The 27,715-nt window shown below is 40.3% G+C and overlaps 1 protein-coding gene across 4 annotated transcripts in view; it reads right to left on the minus strand.

The window, feature by feature from the left end:
- cacna2d2a (calcium channel, voltage-dependent, alpha 2/delta subunit 2a) overlaps positions 1–27,715 on the minus strand; it is a 142,961-nt gene that overhangs the window by 62,082 nt on the left and 53,164 nt on the right. For all 4 annotated transcript variants that reach the window (XM_069690787.1, XM_069690786.1, XM_069690789.1 and 1 more), the window contains exon 4: positions 10,343–10,402. In XM_069690787.1, the coding sequence (XP_069546888.1) occupies positions 10,343–10,402 (60 nt within the window). The remainder of the gene's footprint in view (positions 1–10,342; positions 10,403–27,715) is intronic.

Consider the following 27,715-nt stretch of genomic DNA (forward strand, 5'->3'; position numbering starts at 1 on the left):
AACTGGTTCCTTGTCAGATCACTTTACAAATAAATGTAGACATGTTGTTTGAGGTGTCTGGTCCTGAGAAATATGTCTGTTTCCTTAACCACTGAAGGTTCCCAAAATGCTTCTTTAAAAATGTCAAGTCAATAAAGAGTCAACCAGCAAACTGGAAATCAAACTGTTGGCCTGGAAGAAAGAGAAAGTGAGAGAGGGAGAGAGCTATTGAGCTGAAGTGAAACTCAGATAAAGGAGTGCATGACTGAGGCCTTGGGCGCGGCTGCCTCGCTCTCTCCCGCTCTCTCATTGGCATGCTCTGCGTCTCCAGGCTTTTAAGCGATTAGGGAGCTGCTGAGACCATGGTGTCCAAGCATAGCTCCATGCAGATGTTCACTTGTATGCCAATAAACAAATGTGCCCCCAGATTAAAGCTCCAATACACAGTGCAAATTCAGCAGAGTGAATGACATTCTCCATGCACATCTCATCAATGTCTTGCTCCCCTTCAGACAGAACGCCATGCCTCCTCCTAACTGCAGGCTCACTTCAAAGACTCGCAGAGATGGACAGCAGACCAAGACATAGAAGGAGTGAGTGAGGAGAGAGAGAGAGAACAATTGAGGAGGAGAGAATTCTTGATTATTGTGAAATTAAAAAGAAATAATTAAAGAAAGAAGGTAACATATGCAATGGTTATATTTCATGCCCCCAATTTCGCCCATGAATCTGCAATTTCCACTCTTTAAGTCTCTCTTTGTAAACACCCTGCAGGTCACAGAATCCTATTTTTCTCTTTTTCCTCCCTTCTGCACTCTCTCTCTCTCTCTCTCTCTCTCTCTCTCTCTCTCTCTCTCTCTCTCTCTCTCTCTCTCTCTCTCTCTCTCTCTCCCATCTCTGCTGTGTTGTCTCTTCCTTTCAGAGCCTGACACTTCCCCTTGGTAAAAGCAGTTAAATCAGTCTGTGAATATTCCAATCCTGCGATAAGGAAAGAAGGCTTTGTCCTGCTGCACTCTGGGTAATGCTGCTCTCCATTGTTGGCTGACAGGGCTCCATTGAGGAGAAGGTTTTAATGCCGATAGCATCACCACCCTGCATGGACACAGTGCCAGATAAAAAGCCTATCCAACATGACACACGCATGCCAGCACCTCCCAAACAAGCCTCCAATCTGATCATCACAGAAAAAGCAGGAAAGAGGTGCTGTAACACCAAATAAAGACAAATAAGATAAACAGGCCAAGGCAATATTAACACTATCGTTGGATACCTGGGGGATTTGATAAAGCAGAAGCAATTATCCAGGTCTAGCATTTTACGGCATCCGTAGCTGCATTGACCAATCAAGCATAATCTGGTGCTCAGTCTGGATCTTCCTGTCCAATCACAATGCAGCTTGGTATGACACTGGTGCTGCACTTGTCTGCAAAAAATGTTTACAGGTTCCGTTTTTCTTGGAAGGCTTAATGTAGCTTTTCATTTCAAGGATGTTTTTCAGCCATTTCACCACCGCTAGTCCATACAGTCCTGAAAAGTCACCACCTCCTTTTTACAGGCTGACTCAGAGTGCCCAATCAACAATCAGCGCTGGCCAAAGAAAACCTGTTATTTTCGACCCCGTAATCATTTCCATCAGATGCCTTGCTGTCCCTTATAATGATTTCAACATTCAAATGACAAAGGGAACCCTGCTTTAAGATATCTGCAGACAGTCGCCAAGGATGGCGGGGACAGAATACACCAAGCAATCATTAAAGCCCGAGCAGTCATTTCCCCTTTGCTACAGCATAACCATCCTTTCCCCACTCACAAAATGACAACGTAGCTGCTCAGACACATCGCTTTACTGGAACACCTCGGCAGACTCATCCCGGACAGAAAATGTACAGTTTTCTTAAAGACATTTCTTTTAGTTGGTACAAAACAAAACAATATGGAACTGCACCTGTTGAATTTATAGGTAAATGATTGACTATAGTGATAAACACTGACCACAACAGTACAAGATAATCCCTTCAAATTGTTTTTGTCCAACCTGCGCGAAAACCTAGAATTACTAAATTTACAATCAAAAACTAAAACAAGTCAATGTTTAACATGAATCTATAGATAGATAGATAGATCAATTGTAAAAACTGTTGCCATAATGCCCTTGTGGGTACAAGAGTGTTTTCGGCTCAGACTATGAACTGCAACATCCTTGTTTCAAGACTTGTAATATTGTGGTGTCATGTTATTTTCTATCTCTGCCATAATTTCTTGTAATGACCTCTCTAATAGATTGAATAAAATGGTAAAAACAAATTGATGTAGAATAGTTTTCTATCATTATATGAATCTATTTATCACCTAATAATTTAAGATAAGAAAATCTAAATTTCATCTAATTTATATTCAAAAATATTTAAATACAGAAATCTACAGTATTCCTTGAGTGCTTACCAGTCCATTTGTACTTATTTTTTGTATCCTGCTCAAAAGGGATGAGAGGCAGCAGGTTTACCCTTTAAAATAACATTTCATGGCTGTTGGCCATGTGTTGAAATGGGAAAATCAAGGTCTGCAGCGTTGCTCACTGGATTTCTCTGACTATTGATTTCCATCTCCTGTGAGGCAGGAGGATCGATCAGTGGGATTTAGATATGGGAGCCACTTTCTCAACCCTCCCTCCTGGCTAGCACACTGCATCACATCTAGCCAAACTCCTCCTAATAGAAGGCTTACTGATGAACCTGAACTTTTCTTTCTCCGTCGTCTCTTATCTTTGCGTTTGTCATCATCCGTTCCCATATTTTAACGCCTTTTCCATTCTCAGTCATCCCCATGCAATGTCCCCCTGCTCGAGAGCAGAAGAGCATGAGTTTTCATCAAGAGGTTTCTCTCAAAGAAGCAGAGAAACATCAGGTAAACTGTGAGAAAAAGCCACAGACGTGAGAGTAGAAAGAAGAGTCAGTGCAGGGAAGAAGAAAAAAAACGGTGAGAAGGACCTTTACACCTTGGAGAGCCCCACTTAAGCAAAACACAGCAGGCCGCAATCAAGAAGCTGAAATTACCAAACTGTTGGGTCACCACAGCAACCAAATGACTGATCAAAGCTATGAACAGTGCAGCGGCTGATAGAAAGTGAAGGGAGGCACCAAAAGAGGTGAGAGAGCAGGAAAAGGAAAGAAGCTGCAGTGAGATGGAAGTTTAAGGTGAAATCTGTATTAACATAATACTAAGTGATTAATTGAACAAATGTGACTTAACACCCCCTACACATGCTTTCATTATAGATTGCATGCCTTCTTTTTGTTGGTGTGTGTTGCCATCCATTATAGATGAATCTTAGTATTGAGTACAAGTTAAGCTCAGTCCAGTTTCACCGAGGCGGCCACAACATCAAATACATTTGACAGGGAAGAAACTCACTTTCAAATGTAACAACATTTTAAACTGGGTAGGGATTTCTCTCCACATAGCCCCTCCTCGTTTCTTTCCCTTGCAGTGACGAGCAGACGGAAGTCAGTTCCATGGCTCAGGATTCAGTGATAACACTGTTTATGAGTTCCATTACGTGCTCGGCAGGCTGTGAGCACTCAGTCTCAGCGCCGCCATAAGGAAGTGAAAAAAAAAAATGCTCACATTGACAATAGATTCAGTTTATTTGTGATTATACAATGTGGCTATGCTTATCAGTATTGGAAATAAGCACTGTGCATTTAAAAGGGGCTCACTGCTATATTTCTACCTTCTACCCCCTCTGCCCTCTGCTATGGAGATCCTTTAGAGTTTTGGTTGCTGTGGTGCTGACACAAGACATTTGGCAAAAACATTTTTTTTTTTAGAAGGTCTGCAGCTAACTTAAAGTAAATGATGGATATTTTGTTCAGGAAATCCTACACAGGCAAAATCTGGACATCACAGTGGTCAGTGAGCTCTATAACAGAAAAAAACAGCAACTGTCACTTCCAGATAAAATACACCCGCCATGCTACTTATTGCAATGTCCAATAGCAAAGACTATTAGAATTGGGGAATGAATAGGCTGTGTACTGTTGGACTGCAATACAGATGAGCATAATTTTCTATGGGTTTATCTTGTCTGAAGGCAGTAGAGGTGAGAAATAATGTAATATTCAGCGGGAAAAGATCTGCTAACAAAAACTACAATGCATGTGTCTGGACAAATGGACATTTGGGATGAGCAAGGGATGAAAATAAGGGCTTGGCAACATTTTCAGACAACCAAAGAAAAGGACAAATAACTTATAATACTAACGTATGAAGAGGAGCGACAGATAAAACAAAGCCACAGTGAGGCATGCCTTCGTTTCTGTCTATTTTACCAGAGGTTGAATTTGAATCTGTCCAAAGCAGCCCTCATAAGACTAATGTATTCTGTGGCTAATGGAGCTGGTAGCTTCAAGGGCTGGGCTGAGAGTCGCCACAATGATTCTCACTCATTTCCTCTGAAGGGCCAATTAGCTCAAATAGAGGCATTATGAAAGGAGACGAACTTGGTCAAGTGAACAAACCCTTGCGACTCCTGCACCCAGCACTTCAGGTCATGTTACACCTCTGCATGGACCTATTGTGACTTTAAGGAAGTAAATGTGGCTAAAATACTGGCTAAAAACAGCTACCACAGATTAACACTAAAATATATGAGAACATTTACAATATCAAATTTAAAGATTTGCCAGGAGATAATTAAGACCATTAAAGTCTATTAGAATTACAGAGCGAACTAACACCGTGGGTTACAGAATATACTGTATGACTATTAGGTGTTACAAAAGTACTGATGAACATACATGTGAAGAGAGCCAGAGAGAGGTCACATGCATACCACTGTTATGTATGAGAGTGGGTGGCTGAGTGTAGATGAAGAGAGGGAAACTGAGAGAGAAGTCAAGAAAGAAAAGGAGAGATTGTGTTGTCCTATGATGAAAGGCTTGATTGATTAGAGAGTGATGATTGCAGTAAATGGCCTGGAAGATAGCTCCATCTCTGTTTCCCGTTTTCTCCGTCTCTTATGCCTTCTTCCTTCACTCACTTGCTTTCTCACTTACACCTCTCTCTCCCTCCATGCCTCTCTTTGGCACCCCCTCTCCCTGGTTTCATCATGGCAACCCATCAACAGAGTGCCTATCTCTGTCCTAATGGCACAGCTATTAGCACTAATGCATTTCAAGCGTACAGCAGCTGCCACATCACAATCTGAATGAAAGGACATGTCTTCCTCCGATCTCCACAATCTCCATCCTTTCTTTCATTCAATCTTGTGTTTTGGTTCCGATATGTTGCACTTCATGTCAACCCTCCTTGTGCTATGGTCATCATCACACACCTCTCTAGATTTAGATTAGGACTTTATTAATCCGACAGTGGGGAAATTCGGTCATCACAGCAGCATAAATAAATACAGTTTGGGATGAATGGAAAAATTATGAGTAGTTAAACAACTAATTGACAATAATGAAGCTACAAATATATATATATTTTCATATCATTAGTCTGAAAATGATGCTGACCAAAGGCAATATTTCATTTTTATAAATTTTGCAGCATTATGAAGTTTTAAAATAATTTTACAAAGCTGCCAATTTAAAAGAGACTCACAAAAACTAACTGATACAATTTTTTATATCTCTCTGGATAATCCATTATCACTAAATCAATGTATGTCAGTGGGGTCAATAGCTGCTCTGTGAAAATATACAATGTACACTCTTTAAAGCTACAGTAACTGATATCTGCTGAAACATGAACATAAAAATAATCTTCCTTCGGAGTTGTTTTTTTGACCACCTGCATTCACTCTCTTCTTGCTCCGTTTTTGGTCTCCACCAGCTCTTGTGGTGTATATATATATATATATATAAATAATCAATAAACTGGTACAAAAGTTAAAATAAATACATAATATAAAGATGAGACCAGATTCAACAATTTTGTATAATGAATTTTTTGGTTGAAATTATTTCAATTGCTTCTTGAGTTTCCTCTATATACAGTAAGTGAGGAAAAGGCGGGTCTGCCCATGTAAAGTATATGTATGGGAAACACTGATATAAAAAAACATATAACCTGTGGTATGAAAAATCTAAATGATAAAATTAAAGACAGGGCTGGCTGAAGGGAACTGCAGAACAAACATACTCCAACTAAGCCAAAATGAATCTAAAAACAACACAACACACTGATGTTGCCTGCCAGTAGCACTACTTTAATACACATTTTGCCCTCTTCTCCTTCTGGCCTGTCAATTTCTCAATGACTTAAAGTGGTTAAAGTCATTCCTCTCAGTCACCAGCTTCTTTTCTATTGACAGCATGGCCAGTGAGTCTCAAACTGCACCAGTCTGTGTAGACGAGGAGGTGGGACTCTGTGTGTAGCTGTGCCGATGTGTGCACACAGCTAGTGTCTGTTAGAAGCCTTCATCAACACTGATATCGACACATTTAATCAATGACACTTGTACTCATCAAAAGTACATTATCCGTACTGGATACTCGTTTCAGCCAAGTGCTCGTCAAAATAACATTTTGTTACATTTTTACATTTTACATTTGTCAAAATAACACAAATAACAGAATTTTATTCAAAATAACACAAATAACAGAATTTTCCGCAGTTCCCCCTGAAGTTCCCCCTAAAGTCCCACTGCCGGTCAGATAGCAAAGAAGTAACCGTGTAATTACGTAATGGTGGATGTGAGGTGAATCTGATAGATGGCGTCGAGAGTTGTCCAATCACATTAGATAAAAGAAAAAAACTTAAAACAATACAGATCCTCTGGCAATAAAAGAGGAAGGGTGGAAAATCTGAAACAGCTAATTGAAAAGCAGCATCGGGTCCCGTGGTTGCCAAGAGTTGAAGGACTTGCATTCATTCTCATTTGGCCGGCACCCCGCACCAGGAAGTATATGTATTTACACAGAAATTAACTAAATACAATTTGTAAACAGTTTTTATTGAATGCTTACAGACACTGACAGACTACCAGGTGCATTTTGCAAGCAAACTCTGATTATATAATTAATTTATGTTACATGGTAAAGTAGTATTTTTAGTTTCCCTCAACGTTGGTGGGGGCGGCGCCCCAGCACCCTGTATTAACAAACAGTCACTGGTTACCATGGTCATGAACGTCTAGTTCACCTGTCTCTGGTGCTCTACAACAGTCATTTACAGTATGTTGTTTTAACAAATGCCCTTTTCTCATTTAGGTATGTGACACATTGGTCCAATATACAGTGCTGAAAAAAATCATGTCATTTTGGGAGTGATTGAAAACAGGTCCAATTTTCCAACAATCTCATCAATTTATTAACTAATCAATTACTTATAGAAATAAGCATGAATCAACTGAGAAATTTATTTAGATTTAAATTGAGTATTTGTTCTGTATTTTGTATCCTTTATGTGAATGAATATGTTTATGTTTTTCTATCATTGTCTTTAAAATGGGTTTCGGCATGAAAGATACAATTTTAGTTTTGAGTGAAGCCACTCCATAAACCCTCTTGCTGTAAATGTAACTTAAAAAGTCGCTAATACTGGAACTGTATTTGGTCGTGTTCTGGGAGAAAAAACAAGAGAAGCATTAAAGCATCTTAACAACTACTTATAACTGGCAAACTGCATCTTGGCTTCTTCTAGATTTAAATAATGTTCTAAACACTGCATATGACATTCAGCAGTGTTCCAAAAAGTAGGATTCACAATAGTTTCATGACTTGATTTTGAAACAGGAAAATTAGAAATGAGTTACATGCTAATGATATTCAAAGAGGTTTCATAGTGATGATTTTCAGTTTACAAAACGAAGAAGGGTTGAAGTATTTCCCCCTAAAGTTGAATTGCAAAACAGTGTTGAAATGACTGCGTCGCTTTGGGATGACTCTGGTGCCAACACAATAGTAGAGTGTCGCAGAGGGAAGGGCACCTGACCTTGAGAAATCAGTGGCAATCCAACACTTTAATGTCTATTTCACACACCATTTCATTCCAATGGATTTAAAACCCCGAACGACCATCTCAACAGTTGTTACGATGAACATTTTGACATCCATAATGTCCAGCAATCAGGCTGGTCAGAAACTGGCTTTGCTGTTAGACCAGGACAACACTTGAATGTGTGTGTGTGTGTGTGTGTGTGTGTGTGTGTGTGTGTGTGTGTGTGTGTGTGTGTGTGTGTGTGTGTGTGTGTGTGTGTGTGCGTGTGTGTGTACGTGTGCGTGTGTGTACGTGTGCGTGTGTGAAAGAGAGAGAGAAAAAATGAGGTCTTCCCATTGCTACGGTAACAGCTGCGATGGCAGCCGCTATGAGGAACAGGCGTGTCATTGAGTTTCTATGATGTCACCGGTTTGGCGAGGCGAGCAGATGGGCTGGGCCAGGTACAGAACCTGCCATTAATAAACACATGCAAAAAAAATACCTGCTCGCCGACAAACACAAACAACCACATTATGCTTTTCCATCCCACACCTGAGCGCGTGCACACACACACGCACGCACGCACACACACACACACACACACACACACACACACACACACACACACACGCGCACACACAAATTCTATCAAAACACAGTCTCTCATGCACTTTTTCTCTTCATTTGACAGACTGCTCCACCCTCTAGTTTAAGATGCAACGCATTTCTCCTAATATGCCCAAAGAGCATGCAGCCCTAATCTAATTAGAGTGTCAGTCAGCGGAGTGTTCACCCAAAGAGAAATTAGGAAAGCACAAAATCTACAAACAAGGAAAAAAAATGTTTTTCTTGCAAGGATGTGGCACATCTACCTCCGCCCACCACCACCACCTCTTTATGAAATTTTTTAATGGTTTCACAGTTGCCCCTGCTGAGATTCATTACCTGGCCTAATTATAAAGGCAAATGAATCAGCTCAATACATTATTAATGAAGGAGCACTATTATGATTCCTTTGCAGTATTTGTGTCAATATGGTATATTCCAAGGGTTTTCATGCCTGATTACCAACACACACAGATAAGAAAAAGGTGTATGAATGTGATGGAAGTGCAGCGGATAAGGGTGGGAATGAGCCGAGTGGCTGGACAGAAAGAGGGGTAGAAGCAGAAGAGAAAGGGGAAAGAGCCGAAACAGATGGAGAGAGAGGTTTTGGAGGTGGAGGGGTGGATTACAGAGAGTGCTGGCTTTTCCACTTGAGGAGGTATTGATGCCATATTGGATGCAGCTACTTATGAACAGGTGTGCTGTGTTTGGTCACTGTGACCCAGGATCCACTTCCTGCATGGCTACACATCCGATTGAGGTGCACCGGAGCCGGGCGGGGAGAGGCAGGCATCAACCCCCCTCAGGCCTAAGATGAAGGGACAGCCGCACTGCAGCTCCCTCCCTCCCTCCCTCCCTCCCTCCCTCGGACCAGCAGGGTGAGAGGGAGGGGTGCAGCCCAGCCACCCCAAGACTACAGCTTCAGAGTGTAAGCAACCATCAATAAAAATGGACTTTGCAAGGAAGAAGGTCTCATTATTATTCATTTTAAATCAGTTAAAGCCCTCTCTCAAATATCCCCCAGGAGGCGTGGGGTTAAAAATTAATTTGTGGGAAGCGTACCATGACAGCGAGCTTGTCTCCCTGGAGAAACAGGATATGACAGTAGGTGATGTGCATTTGTAGGGTAAGGTATGCATGTATATGTGTACGGTATGGATATGTACGTATGTATTATCTATCTATCTATCTATCTATCTATCTATCTATCTATCTATCTATCTATCTATCTATCTATCTATCTATCTATCTATCTATCTATCTATCTATCTATCTATCTATCTATCTATCTATGCACATATACAGAGACACCCACACTGTATGCTTGTGTGTGCATGTTTGTGAACTATTTGTATGTTTGCAAATTTGACAGTCTGTTGAGCAAACAGGCTCACAAACAGGACAAAGTAATACCATTTCGCTGTTTTAGATTTCAAAAGCGGATCTCAAGTGTTTTAAAGGTCAGCTGCAAGAGACTGCAACCATGTCTAAGTTGCTATGGCGTCTGAAACAAAACATAATGACAGCTCTTAGATAAACCTGAAAACCATAGAATGAACAACCCCAAAAGTAAGTAGTTTTTAGTGTGAGTGATACATGTAAGACTTTGCTTGTGTGTAGTATTGTTTTTGCACTAGTTACCACAATGTCTCTGTGATGCTGATCACATTGTCATTAAAGGGTTATAAATAAAACTGCTAAATTGAGGAGGAATTGAAAAACAGTTGGGAAAGGGCAGACGAACGGAAGATAAAACCAGTTTGCCTAGAAAAGAAAGAAAGGGAAATAGAAGAAGTCTTGAGAAGTAGGGGGAGGAGCGGGTGTCCTACTTTACCGTCACACCGTCTTGCCACACATGCTCCTTCTGAAGCAGCTCTGCCTCCTTGGCCAGTTTCTACAGGGAAACACAAAAACAGCAGTGTAAGTATCAGAAATCAATAGTACATTGATTTGTGTGTGTGTGTGTGTGTGTGTGTGTGTGTGTGTGTGTGTGTGTGTGTGTGTGTGTGTGTGTGTGTGTGTGTGTGTGTGTGTGTGTGTGTGTGTGTGTGTGAGACAGACAGCCAGACAGTAAGGTGGGGATGGTGACCTTGTTCCCTACAAAAGCCAGTACAGCTGTAAATTAAATGGATAATTAAGATGATTAGGCAGGAGCAAACCCAACAACAACTGTCCTGCTTATAGTATCGTTCTAAATTAGAGTATAGCATCATAAAAACAGCCGTAATTGTAAACAGTTTACAGACAATTTGCGTTGAAAGTTGAAATGGATTTATTATATTAAAAAAAAAAAAAGATGATGAACTTACCCTTGAAACAAAACTTTTAAAAACCGTGAACTCTCCAAATCATCATAAAATAATTTATATATTATTTTGAAAATTAAATTAAATTAGATAATTTTAAGATCATGTACCAAAAGTGTTGTTACATATTGTCAGGGTGATAATAGTGGCAGGGGTATGATACACAATGTGAACAAACTTGTGCTACAATCATAACCACAAGTTATTTACTTCTCAGTGGCACTGAGGGAGTTCTACACCACTGCAAACCCATAAAGATTGATCTTGACATTTGCAGGTTGGCTGTATGATAGCTGTGTGCACTTCCAGGTGGATGCTTGTCTGCCAACAAGATACAATATTTGTCAATTCTTGTAAATAGAAGTGGACATGAGCTGGAAAGGTGCGATTCAAAAATAATGTCTTTAGGTACTGTCAAGTTGCTAGTAAGTCTCACATTCACAAGCAAATACAGTTTAGGATTCATGGTTTGATTGACTATATTTTGGAAACAGAAAGGTCTGCACAAGGTTGTAGCACCTCAGCACTATCCATTTTCTATAAATGCAAAATCATTCTCCATCCATCCACACAGACAAGGGGTCTGAGTTACACCAAAATACCAACAAATATGAAACTGCTTTTTCCCCAACACAGAGGAAAACTCCAATTTACAGAGTAGATCCATGTGTCACAGAATGCCTTTCAATAGCTTGAGTGAATGTAAAGTGTATTGGCATTTTATGTTACTATGTTGTACTGAAGTATATGTAATAATATCGACATCGCAAACTGGTATCAAGCACCACTTCCCACTGATGTTGTCATGAAATAAGCTTTAACAGTGTAACATCATTTACCATGATGTAGCTCAGGCTTATCCTTGAAGAGGCTTAGTGTATGTAGGCTTCTCATATAGGAAGTCATCCAAGTGGCAAATATGGTGAAGCCTTGGAGCCTCTCCTCCTTTCAGTACATCCCTCCCTCCCTCTTGCGCCTTAGTATCTAGGTTTCCCCAGGCCTCTAGGGGGCGATCTTATTTTTGTCCCAGAATAGTGTGATCAGTCACTAAGTCCCACGGCTCTAAAATTACTAACCCTATTTAGACCCCTGCTACAGTGAGAGCTCATTCATTTGTGGAGTCACACTGATGGAATCCATCCCCTACCATGCAAGGCTTTTTATCTCCCAAAAACACTCAAGACATAAACTCTCATTATAGTAAAAGCTGTCCTATTTCTATTAGGAGCCCCACCCACCTCATTTCAGCAGACCCTCCTACTCACAGCCACACAGAAACAATACGACTCCACCTCATCTCAACATACACACACCAGGCACAGAACACCTAGTACAGCATAATGGTTCAAAGTATGTACATAATGTGATATTACTTACATAATTTGCACCACACAATAGCAGGAAATGTGGATCATTTCAATTTCTTCTGTGTCTTTATGCATTTGCGTTGTGATTTTAATCACCTGAACAAGCCTTAAACAACAACGATAAGATTTCCTTCATTTCCTAATAAAATAAAAGGAAACTGAAACAATGAAATAAGGATCTAATTAGCTCAATCAAATTATTACCAAAGAGCCCATCAGAAAAGACAGCAGTTGTATTTTTTTTGTTAGAGAGGGTCAGCTTTGCTAAAGGGCATTGCCATAGTGGTAATCTCTTGGGGAGGCTATCCACACTACAATTTTCCAATTAAGGATAAACAGCGCAGCTAAACAATAATCTCACTGCATTGTCAGCTCTGAGGTCAGCCTGAAAATTAAAGCCTTATGATTTTACTCTGTCACATCAGCTGGTGTGTTTCATGTTTTTATTAATAGTCAAAGTTCTTTTTGAGGATATAAAAATAAGTTGCATTTACTTAACTGTTTCCAGGCTTCTTTTTCCCCCCTCCATTCTGTCTCATGATCTATGATCTAGCTACCCTTTCATCCCTTTGGCTCAGTCTTTTTTCTCTGGATTTAATCTGTCAGTAAGAATCTCTACTTTGTCCCTTTAGAAAATCCATTTCTCTCCCTATGAGTGGACGACACATCATTTCTTCTTTCAGTTCTACGTTTTTCCCAACTGCCTCTCCCCTGGTATTCTTCCCCCCTTCTCTCCCTGGTAGGCCACCATTTCTCTGGGACAATATCTCTTCCCTAGCAGCTTAATGCAGTCCCCGTGTTCCAAAACAGCCATGTGTCTTCATGTGTCTTTCCTTCCTCTGTGTTGGCCCAGATGGATGGGCAACACAAACAACCAATGAATCAGAGTGAGAGATGTGGGAAGGAGGGGGGCAGGGATATATCATCTATGCTGGTGGCTGGAGCCCAAGCAGCTTAGAGCACTGGATGAGCATAGTGAGATCAGCACAGTGCAGCACAGATAAGCTCAGTACAGGCCCACACAACACAGAAAATAACACTACAGCATACAGGCAAAAATACACTAGGAGAGTCAACAATATAAGCATGAAGCTCTAATGTTATTGCTATTGTAACCTTGACGCAAAATGCATCACATCTTGGGCCATTTGTCATCAAGCCTTCAGGCAAGGTCAAGAACCATAAACACCACCGTGTAATGGATAGTGGCATGTGAACTGCCTCCACAAGGTCTTCACACTTAAACAACACACAAAGGATTCTGTAAAGTATGAAAACACTCTATGTAATAGTGCAGGTGTCATTGTTATTGTACGAACAGCCAAATATCGGGCTGTAACAGCTTGGATATGTCTTTGCTGTTGAAGAACGCTGTCGCTCCCTCACTGTGAACTCACAGAGCAGGAAGACAGCAGGGGGAGAAAAAAAAAGCAAAGCGCAGCATGAGACGATTAGGATCTTTAATATTCATAACTGTTCGGTTTGCTCTGTTCCAGAGGGGAGCAGTTTAATCACTCAAAGTCATGTTATTTCTAAGGGAATGACAACACACCAGGGACGGACAGCGTCATGCTGTGGTGAGCGCCAACTCGACACCGGGCCCGCCTGTGTGATTGCTGTAGCCTGTTAGGCCTTTCCACTGAGCATTAACTTAAAGGGCACTCGACACGCCGCGCTTTCGTCTGTGTGATCTGGAGGGACTCTCCAAAACAGCCCTACAATGTGCGTGTTTGAGTGAGAGGGCACTTTAGAAAACACGACACAGACTGCACATGTGATTGCAGCTTTGAATAAGGTACTCAACATGGTCCGAATGACCCCCTCAGCTCGGTTTCTGGGAATGTTTAAGTCACTTTGGGGACCAAAAGACTGTGAAATGACTCTGTCGAGGTCACTTAACCTTCTCTGAGTGACTAATGCAGCAAAGGAAGACCCTTAGTAAATTTTACAAATGATTGGCTGCTGTGAACAGTGGCAATCATAACAGCAAGACACTAAGCTAAGTGAAAAAGAGACGTCTAAATATAGAACAGTTTTCTTTGGTCCTTCACGCAATGTTGAATTAAATATCCAGATAAAGCATCACTGGAAGCTACATCTTCTCTACATCTACCTATATATCTAATGAAAAACGCATCATCAGGAGAAATTGTCAGCAATGGCATGTTTACCTAGAGACAGCTTAAAGGACATCTGTGGGCAGTGCTGCTTTCATGCCATGTTAGGGACAAATTTCTTACACACAACCTAAGAAGCACACAAATTGGAGTGAAAACTGCTGTGTGTCATAGTTGCTGACAAATTCATTTTACATCAAAAAGTCCCTACTGTGACATGGCCTTAAAAGCTGGTCCGTGCTCTGTGGCAGAGCAGAGAGATGCAATGTCATGCAGCAGTTAGTCCATTAGGGGGCAGCAGACTGAGCATACCAGTGAGCGCCGCCAACAGCAGCAGCAGCAGCAGCCAGTGGAGCCTGTCAGTGAGAGCAGTCTGCTTTAAGCTCTTCATTCTGTCTTCTCCACTCGGCCGGGATTAAGGCCAATCATAGAAATCATTGAGTCAGAACCGTCCCACAATAACAGATGGAGGGACTTTCCACTCCAGAATTTTAAAACATCACAGACAAACTCACTTTCACTTTGCCTCGCCACCATCCCCCACCATCTTTCACTCTCGCACCATCCTTTTATCGCTCCTCTGAGCTCGGCTGTTTTATCCTGCCATCATATGCTGTACTCCATTTCTTTCCATCTGTCTCAGTTTACTGCACTCAAACTTTCTCCCTCCTCTGACGCCATATTAATTCCAACAACATAGTCACAATCCAACTTCAAAACAGTTTAATTGACTTCAAAGAGGGCAGAACTCATCGGTAACATATGATGAAATGGGAAGGAGCTTGAAACCTTGGGACATGTTTTTATTGCTGGCATTAGTAGACATTCCTCTCAGCGGAGTAATTGATAGACCATTGCATTTTAAGATCCAGACAGAAAGTGCTACGAGGAAGACATTGATAACAAGAATAGGCTGTCCTCTTCAATCACCAAACAATGTAAAAGTCCACAATGAGGGGAAATAATGACCCTTAATTCCAGGTCCCTAGCTGGTCCACTACTGGCAGCTGGGCATTGTAGTCCTTATTAGCTAACTCTGACAGAAGATCTGCATGGATGGGTGGGAGACCCTGTCTTTGTTCTATGATCCAAAGCACCCTGTGGCAGGCCCGTTTGCAGAGGCTGTGTGTGTAGTGGTATTGTAGCATGAGCTGAAATAATCCCTGTCTTTGTTTCTCACCCATAATCTTCCCCCACCACAACGGAAATGTTAACACTTTCTTTTGCATTTCCACACTCATGGCGGCTCATACCCAGCTCCACTTTGCTATTTCCAAAGAGACTGGATCTGGAAGTTGCGAGCTGTCACCTACTCACAGCGGTAGCAACTCACCAGCTTTTCAAAATCAAACACCAGCTTTTCTACACTCCACACAAACCCACAGAAACACCATATTTCCTCAGTACATTGCCAGCATTGTGCTGACGCTTCTGTGTAGTAGTTCACTGAGACAAAAAAAGGCAGCTGTCTTTACTCTGGAACAATACAGTAGCTCTCTGCGGCAGCTAAACTCGCTCATAATGGTTTGTTAGAGCAACACTGAAAATAATCGACCTTGATCATAAGCTCTTGTGTACTTCAGTCTACTTTTAACTTTATAATATGGATATAATCAAAATACAATTATGTTAGAGGCAATGCCACAGGAGTAAATGAGCTAATCTAATATATTACTGACTGCTGAAGTATCTCCATAAAAACAATGGTCACTAAAAAACAATTTTCCTTTAATTGGGACGCTTTTTGTTTCATCTGAAATACTCCACTAAAAATAATATGCATTAAACTCATTAAACCACAGAGCCTTTAAAGCTAAGTGGCAAACTCGTCATAGCACAGAACGGGGCCAAAGACCATCTTACTGCACATTATCATTCACAGGAGCAACCACCACTGTAAATTCAATTAAACCTCCTATGGGATAAATGCTACAAACAGCTCTATCTACCTCACTTAGTCACAGGTACACACACATGGAAAAAAGACATAAATACACAGGTCATGATACACATATGACTAATAAAACAAATGCAAAAGGTCAAACAAGGTCACTGCAAGAACATCGCAGTGAGTCAGTAAAGCACAGATCTGCAGCCTTGACTGCTCGCAGGAAGCCAAGAGTCCTACATGTAAAGGCCAGCAGGGGGCTCAGGCTGAGCGTGTGGGCAGAGCGGTGTGTTGATGTGGCCGGGATCAGCTCAGTGACATGCCAGTGTTTTGCTGGTTGGGCTCACTGTCCATTGTTCCACAGATAGTCGCAGACATGCCCAGCCTTTATTGCTCTTACTGGCATCAACCAGAAAACAGCGAATGAGAAATGGAAGTGAGAGAGGAAAGGAACTTTACACTGACACTTACAAAAAAATATTTAAAAAAAATAAAAATAAAATTTTGTCATGTTACTCTAGCAGCCCAAAAGGCATCAATCTTGCAAGTGACTGAGAAGGAGAAAATTGCATACCCACTGTCTGGAACAAGTGCCGAATGAAATAAATAAGCCAAATAGAAGAAGGCCGGTGCCATTCCACGAGAAAGAAACTGAGCACTTGAATGCCTTTTTTTTAGGCGGCACATCTGTGAACAGGTGTGTGACCACATGGAAGACCTGCTTGTTTCATACACCTCCTCACTAGGCTGAGTGGGGAGGAGCAGAGAGAAACAGCATCAAGACGCAAGGCAAATGTCTCCTTGATCAGAGGTGAGAGTGATATATTCAAGCACGCTGCGACACAAGCACAACAACCGAACAAGACTGAGAGCTGATGTCTGTGCTCCGCTGCTCTATATTTCAACAATCTGTTATTTGTGTAAAACACACACATTATGTGAAAACAAACACACAAACATGCAGCATGAGTAGGAAAACCATGGCAGCATCTAAAACTCCTCAACGTCTTGAATGAAAACCGAGCAAGATTGTGCCTCCACATGATATATACGCTAAGACACACTTTCAATCACCACTGGACACATATCCAACTCCACTCAGACATATGTGCATATTGTATACTTGCAATCAGACTGAAAGAGCCCTCACTAATCAAGATGAAATCAATCATAGGCACATTTGTATTCTCTGTGCCTTCTCTTTGGCAGACATACACTGACTGACGAGGTTGGATGGAAATACAGTTGGAAAGAGTCACGTGTGTACTGCTCAATTTTGGGGTGGAGGTTTAGAAATTCTTACCTGGAATTTCATCGATAATAAAATCTAAAATATCACAATTTGTTTTATAAGGTTTTTCTTTTTCTTTCTCCCCAGTTTAATTTTTTTTTACATGTAAAAGATGGAGGGCAGAGAAGACCACAGTGACTCAGAGATGGCCAGGACAAAAATATGTCAGAGAGAAGAAAATCCACAAGACCAAGAGAGGCAGTTAATTTTTTTTTTTTTGCTCAAAGCCATACAGTACCAATATTATCTCAGTCCATCAGTTTAGCACCTCTTCCTTTCACCTCTCCTCACCACAGCACTGTCTGCAGGTCAAGGGCAAACACTTTATTTTTGCTGTCCATTTTTGCCCTTTACTTCAATCAACCTCTCTCCTACTTGAAGATTGCCAATAGTTTAATGAAAGGAGTTCACATTTAGGGCTTATACGGGTGCTATTATTCAACTAAAAGGTCATGATGTGTTACAAAAAAGATTTTTTGTGATGTCTTGCAGATTTACTTTGCTCCCTATACCCTCTGTCTTTATTACTACAAAGAGAAAGTGCATGGTGTCTGACAAAACCAGTGTCAAAGTACCACAGAGCCCAGTGACAGCAGTTGGTATTTGACAAAGTGCATGGCCAGTCAATTGTTCAGGATTTACTGTACATACATGTGCACACATCAGTCCAATCACCTAAGCATACACACACACACACACACACACACACACACACACACACACACACACACACACACACACACACACACACACACACACACACACACACACACACACACACACACGTTATGCAGTATTCCGGCAGACATAAGAGGGGAAAAACATGCAGACACGGCCGTCTCTCAAAGCAATTACAGCAGATTGAAACCAAATTAAATTTGAAGCCTGGAGCAACACTAGCGACTGAATGTCTATGACAGATATGACAGGGGAGGAAGGGGAGTGCTGCGGGACCAAAGGGTGCAAAGCATGATGGAGAGAACAGCAGGTGTGGGTCACGAAGGAGGAGAGAGCTACTTGGATAGAAGAGCAAGCCGGCAGAAGTAGGGCAGAGAGCTGGTCCCATACGGAGAACATAAGGAATGAAGTCTACCAAGATTTAAAAGACCATGATTTGGCATGTTTTAGCTCATTAGATACAAACTGTGTATTCTATTATTTCTGCCGACGCTTTCAAAAGCAAACCATATGTTTTTGGACTGATTACTTACCTTCAGGGCAGCTGCTGGTTTACAATTATTTCTGTGTGCAATCAACTTGATTTACATTCATTACAGTATTGAATGAACATGGAAACTTTAAGCTGCCTAAGACAGGTACTCTATCACGGTAAATGTTTTATCACGTTTATCAAAACACTCCAACATCTACGCCTGGAGCCTCGGCTGTTGAAAAGCCCTTTAACTGCAACTCATGACCAAATTCAAATCCAAATCGACACTATGCTTTTTTTTTTCTTGTTATCCAGTAGTGTATTTTGCAACTACACACTGTTGCACATGAATACAATGCTTTCCCGCAGCAGTGACAAGAAAACAAAACAATAATAATGCAAAATGAACAACTAGCCTACAGTATAATCTAAGTGAGCTGATTTTAATATTATAATAAAATGAATGGAAATGGCTGCTGAAAGCTAGGAGATCAATCTGAAACCATATGGTATGCTTTGGGAATTTGGCAGGGATAATGTAAAAAAAATATGGGATTTGGAGTTAATGGAGTAAAACATGCAAAACGACTGATATGTTCCTTTCAGATAGTATACAAGGCTGTTTACAGTGAGGTGCTTCATCTATGCAATTCATATAAAATGTAGTATGTCTTACAATTATGCGAGTAATTATATATTTTTAAAAAATATGCAAATGTATAAAAGGAAAACCAGCAACATATATGCAATAAAAGCACATTTTCAAAACTATTATCACACTGGAAAAATGATAATACGCAAGTAGGAATATACTATAATCTGTAGACCATTTAGCAATCACAACCATGTGCTCGTTACAGGCATACAGATTAGCTCAGTTTCCAGTTCTCCACGAGATATCATTTCTCCATTTTCATTATTCTAGTCCAAGAAATGACAGGATTAGTTGTGGCGGCTTTTAAACATCTGATGTTATCTTGCTCTCCTGGGTGAACAATTAATCCCCTTTGCATCCCTTCTTCTCATCACCCTCTCTCTCCCCATCCAGGCTTCATCTCGCCTCCATTTCTCTGTTTCTCTTTCTTCTCTCCCCCCACCAGTGTCTGTTGCTCCCAGAGGAGATCTTTTTTTACTAGAGAGAAATGGAGCTAAGTGGCCTGGCATTTAAATACCTACAGCGTACTGTGGAGCTGTGTGAAAGCACACCAAATGAGGATTCCTGTAATCACTAGTCACTGGTTTTACAGTGGATACACACACATACAATTCAACACTTCACATGCATTTAAATGCTATTATATTCACTACATCATTGGTTTTTTTTTGTCACTTTGTGGTGTCTGGTGTGTTTGTAAATCCAACATGTACATTTAATTTCCTCTCAGGAAAAACTATATTAGCAGGATCTATGACCAGGTTTAGACTGCAGATACAGAAGGATGAAATCTGAAATGCTAATCTGTCACACTTCTGTCAATATACCTCCTGACTAACAAATGAAGGACACCGTCCTCTCTGTGTAGAGAGTAACTATCTTGCGAGCAGATTTCATGTGTTAACGCAAAGAACATCTGGCTAACAATGTAAATGTTTGATCAGTCTATGTCTCGTACTGGGAGATGATTTGTTGAATAGTCAACAAACCAGTGACGCTCAGAATTCACAAGTACTGTGGCTGGTACTAACATATACAACATCCTCAATGTGAGCTCATTTGTAAAAACCGACAAAACAAATAGAGAATTCAAAGATACTAATTAAAAAAAATTTGCATAATTATGTGTAATACTGTATGTGGAATCCCATCCTGACGCACTGTATACAACAATATAGCTCAAACTCTCCTGATGCTGAATTGTTACCTCCCCTCCTGTCTAGAAAATAATCTGAGCTTTATTTTTATTTCAGTGAGATCTGGATAGATGTGTTTCATCTGCGCTGTCAATGCATTATAAAGACTGGTATTTTTTGATTATTTGAGTAAAATATCATCTAGACTTCAACGCACCATCCAAGAACTATTTGCTGTTAATAATATTGTATTGTATATTCTCAGCCAAATTCCATTTCTACACCTAGTTTAGTTCTCACACAAAGGAAAATAAATGTACAAGAGCTGAAGGCAAAACCTGCACGTCAAAAGTCGTGTCATCACACAGTGAGGTTGCATATTGTTATAACTTACAACCTCACTGACTCATGGATACACTGGTGCCAACCTTGCTAGATAACACAGTAAACATTCAAATAAGACAAATTTGTAATGTTTGGGAAGCTGATTTTTCACTTTTCATAGATTAAAGAGAACGACTTCAAATTTGCACATGAATTGAGGTTGATGAAGAGCAATACAAGGTGATGAAAACAAATTATTCAAATGCACAATTACCATGTGATAGAAACTATTAAATGTCACTAGTCAGCCTGAAAAAACAAAAATGGGCAACCAACTAAGATTAATTTCAAGTCAAGGGAATGTCCCTGGTTTGAATCCCTCCAGAACATCTTTGTTACCTATCATCGTTTGAAAGCAGAGAAGACACTCATTCTTTAAATAAACTGAGAATTATGCCTAAAAAATGAGCAAACATATAAAATGGCATTTCATGTTTATTTAATTAGTTATAACCTTTAATCATCCTCTTGACACTATTCACATACCCTCCATAAAAAATGTGTTCAATTATGTGCAACATTTGATTTGAAAAATAACTACTGCGAAACCAAGACACACTCCTGTCCTTAATGCAAAATAACTAAATTAAAATTTATGTTTTGACTGTGAACAAAACAACCAACCGTTAGATTGTTCCTATAATTTTGTGTCAGTTTATTAGTTTACTTTCATACAGTTTTGACGGTACAAACATCCACATATATTAAGAAAATTATGCAAAGAGTTCTTAGACTTGGAGGCAGATTTGCGCATAGCAAATTTAAATACCAATGGCAGTGGCTTTCACATGTCATGTGAGAGAGAGGAAAAAACAGTGCTAATTTATGCTGACCATGAGAATAACACACAGCTCTCGATAGATGAACGAGATGACAAGGGGAAGAGCCTAGAGCACACAAGAACGTTACCAAGTCTAATCAGCCTAACAAGGCTGAAACGCAAATATTAGAGCTGTCTCAAACTTGTTTTATCCATTTTAAACAAAGACACACGTACAGATTCACTCACTCAAAAACGCACACATGCCTCACCCAGCATAAAGATGCAAAAAAGCCTTCCACATACATCTGTTTTGGATGCACTCGGCGTTGTTGAAGGGCAGCGTGTGGAAATGACTTATTTAAATAATTCCAAAAAGAACAAAGTCATTTTCGAAAAAGCTCCACACACACAGCAGCCTGAATGTATATTCAGTGTCATTATAGACTAACATTTGGTCAAAGATTATACTGAGTGGCTCATTCTGTCTGTGTACGAAGTGAATTTACTAGCTGTCATTTTCAGCTTCTCATTATCCGAATGGTATACAGAGTGTACACCTTTTATCTCACCTATAACATGTTAAAAATATCTGCTGTTAAGGAAACAACACAGCAAGAAAGAAACCTACATAAAATAAAATGGCAATGTGGAATATCTGAAATGATAGAAAAAGCCTTGCAGGAAAGAAGGGAAATTGTGAAAGATAAAACAAGGCAAAGTAGATGAATTTAAAAAGAAAAAAAGCGTGATGGAGAGAGAGAGCGAAAAGAGGGAGCTAGGCACCACTGAAGCTGTCTAACCTTGACAGAGAGCATCTTCTGACAAGCATCTGCCTCCTGTAATAATTTAGAAATAATCTCCATCCACAATGGCCCAGCAGTCTGGCAGAGTAAATGCTCTGTGCCTGATCGATCACTCCAATTCAGCCAGCTGCCGGTCTCACTGTGCGCAGACCTAACATCGATCTAGGGGCTGCTCCCTCTCTCTGTCGTACAGAGGAGGACTATAAAGTGAGGAAGTGGATGAAAAGGTGAGGAAGAATGGAGATGGCAGAAGTGATGGCAAACTCCAAAAAAAAACAAAAGAGGGATACAGATATTCAAAAGCCGATTTCATAAACAATAATACAGAGTAAAAGAAAATGGAGCAAAGGAACACTGGCAACAAACATGTTATAACAACGCAAGTGGATGCACATTCACAAACTACAGGACTAACTAAATCCAGGCTATTATGCTGCTCGCCCATGATGCTTTGTTTAATGACAAAAATCATCCAGTTGACAATAGACAATCCTTTTGTTGTGAGCTTTTGGAGGTACGGCAGGTGGTCACCCAGTTTCAGACAAGAGAAATACACACCAGCACACACACGCACATCCCATCAACACATCCAATTACTACTCAGCATTGTGACAGCATTAACTGCCACTGTGCATTTGGCCCCTAGCAATTAATTGACTTTTAAATAGCCTGCCATTAGCACCAATTTAAATGAATGGATGTACTCCTCCGCCTTCACTTAGCACACTTTGCCGTGGCTGCCTTTAAGATGGAAGTAGCAACACTGTGTCATCTGAAATGGAAGTGGAGCAAGGGAGGTTTTAAAAAAAAGGAGTGGGGAAAACATGCACCAGGCCTCTAAAATATGTCATTATCACCCATACAGACAATAATTACAGTATCAGTTTTGGACACTCAAACTCAAACACCTGCATACAGTGTGTGAGAGGTATAACCAACGCTTTCTAGGTTTTCTCAGACATTATGTCACAACAAGGGATTAATTTGTATTAGTATACTTTCCTGTCCAGCCACCATGTTTAAGATGGTAGAGGAGACAGAGACAGGAAAATGCCGATATACTCACCTACAATAGCTTTATTTAAGTTAGTCATGCATTTGCTCAAATAAATTGAACTCTACTTGAAAACTACCAAGGCACTCGGCAGCAAGTTGACTGGTAGCTTGCAGCCCGAGAGGAGGACTGCAGTGAAGAATTAAAGCTGAAATAAATGATTTAACTCCCCCGTGTTTCTTTACAGAAAAAAAAAAAAAAGATCACCATAATGTAGTTGTAGGCAAAATGTGAAACATGTTTGATATCGTTACAACTGTGATTTATTAAAATGGTCTTCCCTATTTGTTCAGCCTCCACTAATGAGTGTCCTAGGGAGAGTTCCAGTTGTTTAAAAATATATGAATAAAACACCTACATTGTAGCGCATGATAAACCGCTAATTAATAATGCTTAAAAATGCTAAATACGGGGACAAATAGGGCTCCAAATATTTATTATAAAGTATGAAGCAATAAAGAAAACAAAATATTTGTATTATATATAATTCAGGCCATTTATTAAGAAGGCCTGATAACCAGTTTCATAATACAGCATATATTTGTTGTTTGCATTATCTTTTGAGAGGTGGTTTAAAGAATATTTTTAATGTGTGCTCCCAATTTATGAAACCAAACCTGCACCCTTGAGTGTTTAATGTATGGTGTTCGGTATTATAAATCTTACAGTATGGGAAGGAAGGGGGGGTCAAATGGTAGAGGCTTATTGTGATAAGCTGAACCTGAGCTTGTAAGTTTGTAATCAATGATAGGGATTAATGTGTATCAAAAAGAAGAAAAAGAGCGAGGTTGCTTTTATCTGAGGTCGCTAAGATTACAGGAGCAGAGGACACCCACGAAAAAGAGAGTGAGACATGAATAAAAGCAGAGACAGTAAAACAAGCAGGGGAATACAGAGGGGGAGAGAAAAAAAGAGAGGGGGACAGGGGGAGATAATTATTATCATAGAGGTGGTTTTCCAAGGTCAATATTTGAGATTCTCCTCGACTGTCTCTTTGAATCAAAACGCCCCCCCAACCCTCCTCCAGTGCCTCCACTTTCCTTCGCCGCCTCCAGGCAAGCCTCTATCTTCTCCAATTCCTACGCCTCTCCTCTGTCACTCATCCAGTGGAGGAAGGCAGAATCCCATCCCCCTGGTCACTACCGTGAATGAGCCAAAGCTGTAGCCGACCGCTACCCTATAGCTTTTCAAACACAAGGCGAATTAAATGGGCGATAAACAAACCAACAGGCCTCCCCTTTGTGTAGTTTGGGGAGCCACCTGTCAGTCAGCAAAAAAACAAGGTAACTGGGCATCAAACCACATTTCGCAGCTCCTATACTTCATTGGCTTGTAAGGAAAAACACCTGCCAATCATGAAAAGTGTTGGGTCATTATGTTAAGACAGGCTTTAACAGGCTGACAGAGTTATGACAGGCCGTCAAAGCTCAAGACAGCGGGGCAAAAATCGCGAGGTAGAAGAGGAGGGGATTGGGCTGCAAAGGAGAGGCAGGAGAGACAATGTTTGACAGCATAAACTCATAACTCATAAACTCATAAAAACATTTTTCTGAAGGACTGGAGAGTACAGAAGAGTCTAAGAAAATTTTAGCAGAGGAGTTTTTTACATTTTTCAAACTTGCTAACAGTAAAAAAAAAAAAAAAAAAAATACAGGTTTTAAAACTTTTGAAGAGTAGAGGTTAAAGTCAAGGTAAAAGCAGTCGAGTTTTTTTCATCTCTTTTTATATGACATATTTCCAGGCAAAACAGTCTACTTGGCAGGGTATAGTTTGAAAAGGGATCAACATAAACTCTTTTCAATTAGATTGGCTCACTCAAAAGTGGGCGTGTCTTTGTGAATGCAGGTGATATGGATTTATAGAGGACCGCTGGCCTCCATCTAGACTTGCAATATTTAAACAGAGGGCAAAGAATCCCAACCTGGAAACATATTTCCTTAATTTTACAGGTTTTTTTTTTTTTTTTTTTTTTTTTTAACAATTTCTAAACAAATGTAAATACGATACGTTTGTCTTTAAAGCATACGCTGTAATATAATTATGTGAGTTTGCTTAACTTTTTAATTCTTTTAAAGAAATATGCCAAAATGGTGCTTTCCCATCTTTTCAGTAGTTCTGACTACTTTTCTATCTTTTATGTAATTGTAAATTCATTATCTTTAGACTCTTTGTAAGCCATAACAATACACTTGGAGCCCACAGAATTATTATTATTAGCAATATCTTAACCCCAGAAAGTGCCACACACACACACACACACACACACACACACACACACACACACACACACACACACACACACACACACACACACACACACACACACACACACACACACACACACACACACACACACACACACACACACACACACAGGTTGTGTAAAGTAGTACGGGCTGGGTATTTGCCTCAGCAAATGTGCTCTATTACCAATAAAAGCCCCGTTTCTTTTTTGAATCACCATGATTGCAGACCAATGCCACAGCTGATATGAGATGATGCAACAAGCTAAGACAGACTTTGAATGGCTTCCACTTAAGAAACAAACACAACAGAAGAGAAGTGACAGCGCAGTGCAAATGAATGCAAACTTGTGAGAAATGGAACGGAGAGAATAATTCAATCTGTAGCCACCTCCTCCAGTCAGCCAAGGAGAACTGAGCTGAGAGGAAGGCGAGGGGAGGAGGAGGAGGAAGAGAGAGGGCTGAGGCGTGTGATGCCTTTCTCCCTGGGCAGGGCTATGGTGGCAGGCGCCCAGATAAGCTGGGGCCGAGCAAAGATTAACTGCTTGCTCTGATGAAAGAGCAAAATAAAGGCAAGCCGACCTCTGATTCCCTTGGCCTCTCTGCATGAGTGTCCTTACTCTGCGAGGACAAGTGGTGGGGATTGTGTACATTAACCATGATGAGAATTTTTAAACAGAGTCAACACCAGCCCTGGCAGATAGAAACGAACGTCATTCCTCCTGTGAGGAATAGGACCCGCATGACCTCTCATATCCTTTCAAACTCATCCCTTTTTGTCTTTCACTTTGAGTGGAACTTTTCATTTCCTGCAATCCTTCACCGCTGAATCATACAATAGCATTGGTGGGCACACCTGCAGAGCTGGAAAACGGTTTCTCTGAAGATTACCTCTAATTGTCTAAATCCATCCAGTTGTTGAAGCACAGGAATTATACTATGATAGAGCTTTCCTCGTAAAACTGAGCTGTTCTGCTGTAGCAGCCCAGTGAAGTTGATCTCTTGGATCATAGTGTGGTTGAGCTCAAGTACTAAAGCTATGTAAAGAAAAGATCTTACCTAATAACCACAGCCCTTTGTGGTTTTGCCCATCATAGTTTTGGTTGCTCTAATATGGTTTTTTTTGTGGCAATGTTCCCTTTTTGTTGGATTTGTCAGTTTTATGCAAGATAAATTTCAATCATTTGGCTTCAAACCTGGCCAATATGATTATTTGTCTATTTTACAGTGTTGAATTGATAAACTGCAATGTGCAGTCACTTAACCTTCTGCTCTGGGTTTTCATGGGTAAAAGATAGTAGAAGATACTAGTAAAACTTACTGCCAATCAAATTACACAAATATATGTTGCACTGATCATCTTCTGTCCAAACATTAGTGTGTTAATATATAATTAAGTAACGGGGTTACTTTCTTGCTGCAGTATATCTTCTAAAACAAGAAACTACATTACTGTAGTCTACAGAATCCAGATTATCACTGCTAAATTTATGCTGGTAAAACCTGTTTTCTTGTGTGTATGCCTGGATTGTTTAGGTGAGTGGATGCATTCACCTAAACAAGACCTCAGACATGGAATACAGTTTATGACTGTGACAGAAGTCCAGCTGAATAAAAGGAGTACTCTTTGATGATGGTGCAAATTGGTATTTCAAATAATTACATATCAGACTTGCAGTGTATGAAAAACATGGAGCTTCTTTCTCTCACTGTGTTGCTGATCAAAATGCTACAATAAAAAACAACACTATGATAAAAACATCATAACTAATTCCTATCAACTTAAAATGTATAAGCAGTGGTTTTTAAATGCCGTAGAGGAGGATAATTCTGACTAGCTGACTTATTAATTGCATGTAAACTGTATAATGGTTTTATAGTAACAAAGTTATTTTAGTACATGTAAACATATTCACAAATTTCTTGCCCAGATTCCTCCCGGCATCCGCGTCTCTTCTACACAGGTTGGCGTTATAGGTTTCGGTATTGAAGGTGTAGCCTATACTGTTTTGTGAGGGTGACACTCTTAAAAGCTTCAAACCTGATT

The sequence above is a fragment of the Brachyistius frenatus genome, unplaced genomic scaffold, assembly GCF_029030835.1.
Source record: "Brachyistius frenatus isolate BFR_SWC_R1_liver_20210118 unplaced genomic scaffold, ASM2903083v1 Contig_10, whole genome shotgun sequence".
Taxonomy (NCBI): domain Eukaryota; kingdom Metazoa; phylum Chordata; class Actinopteri; family Embiotocidae; genus Brachyistius; species Brachyistius frenatus.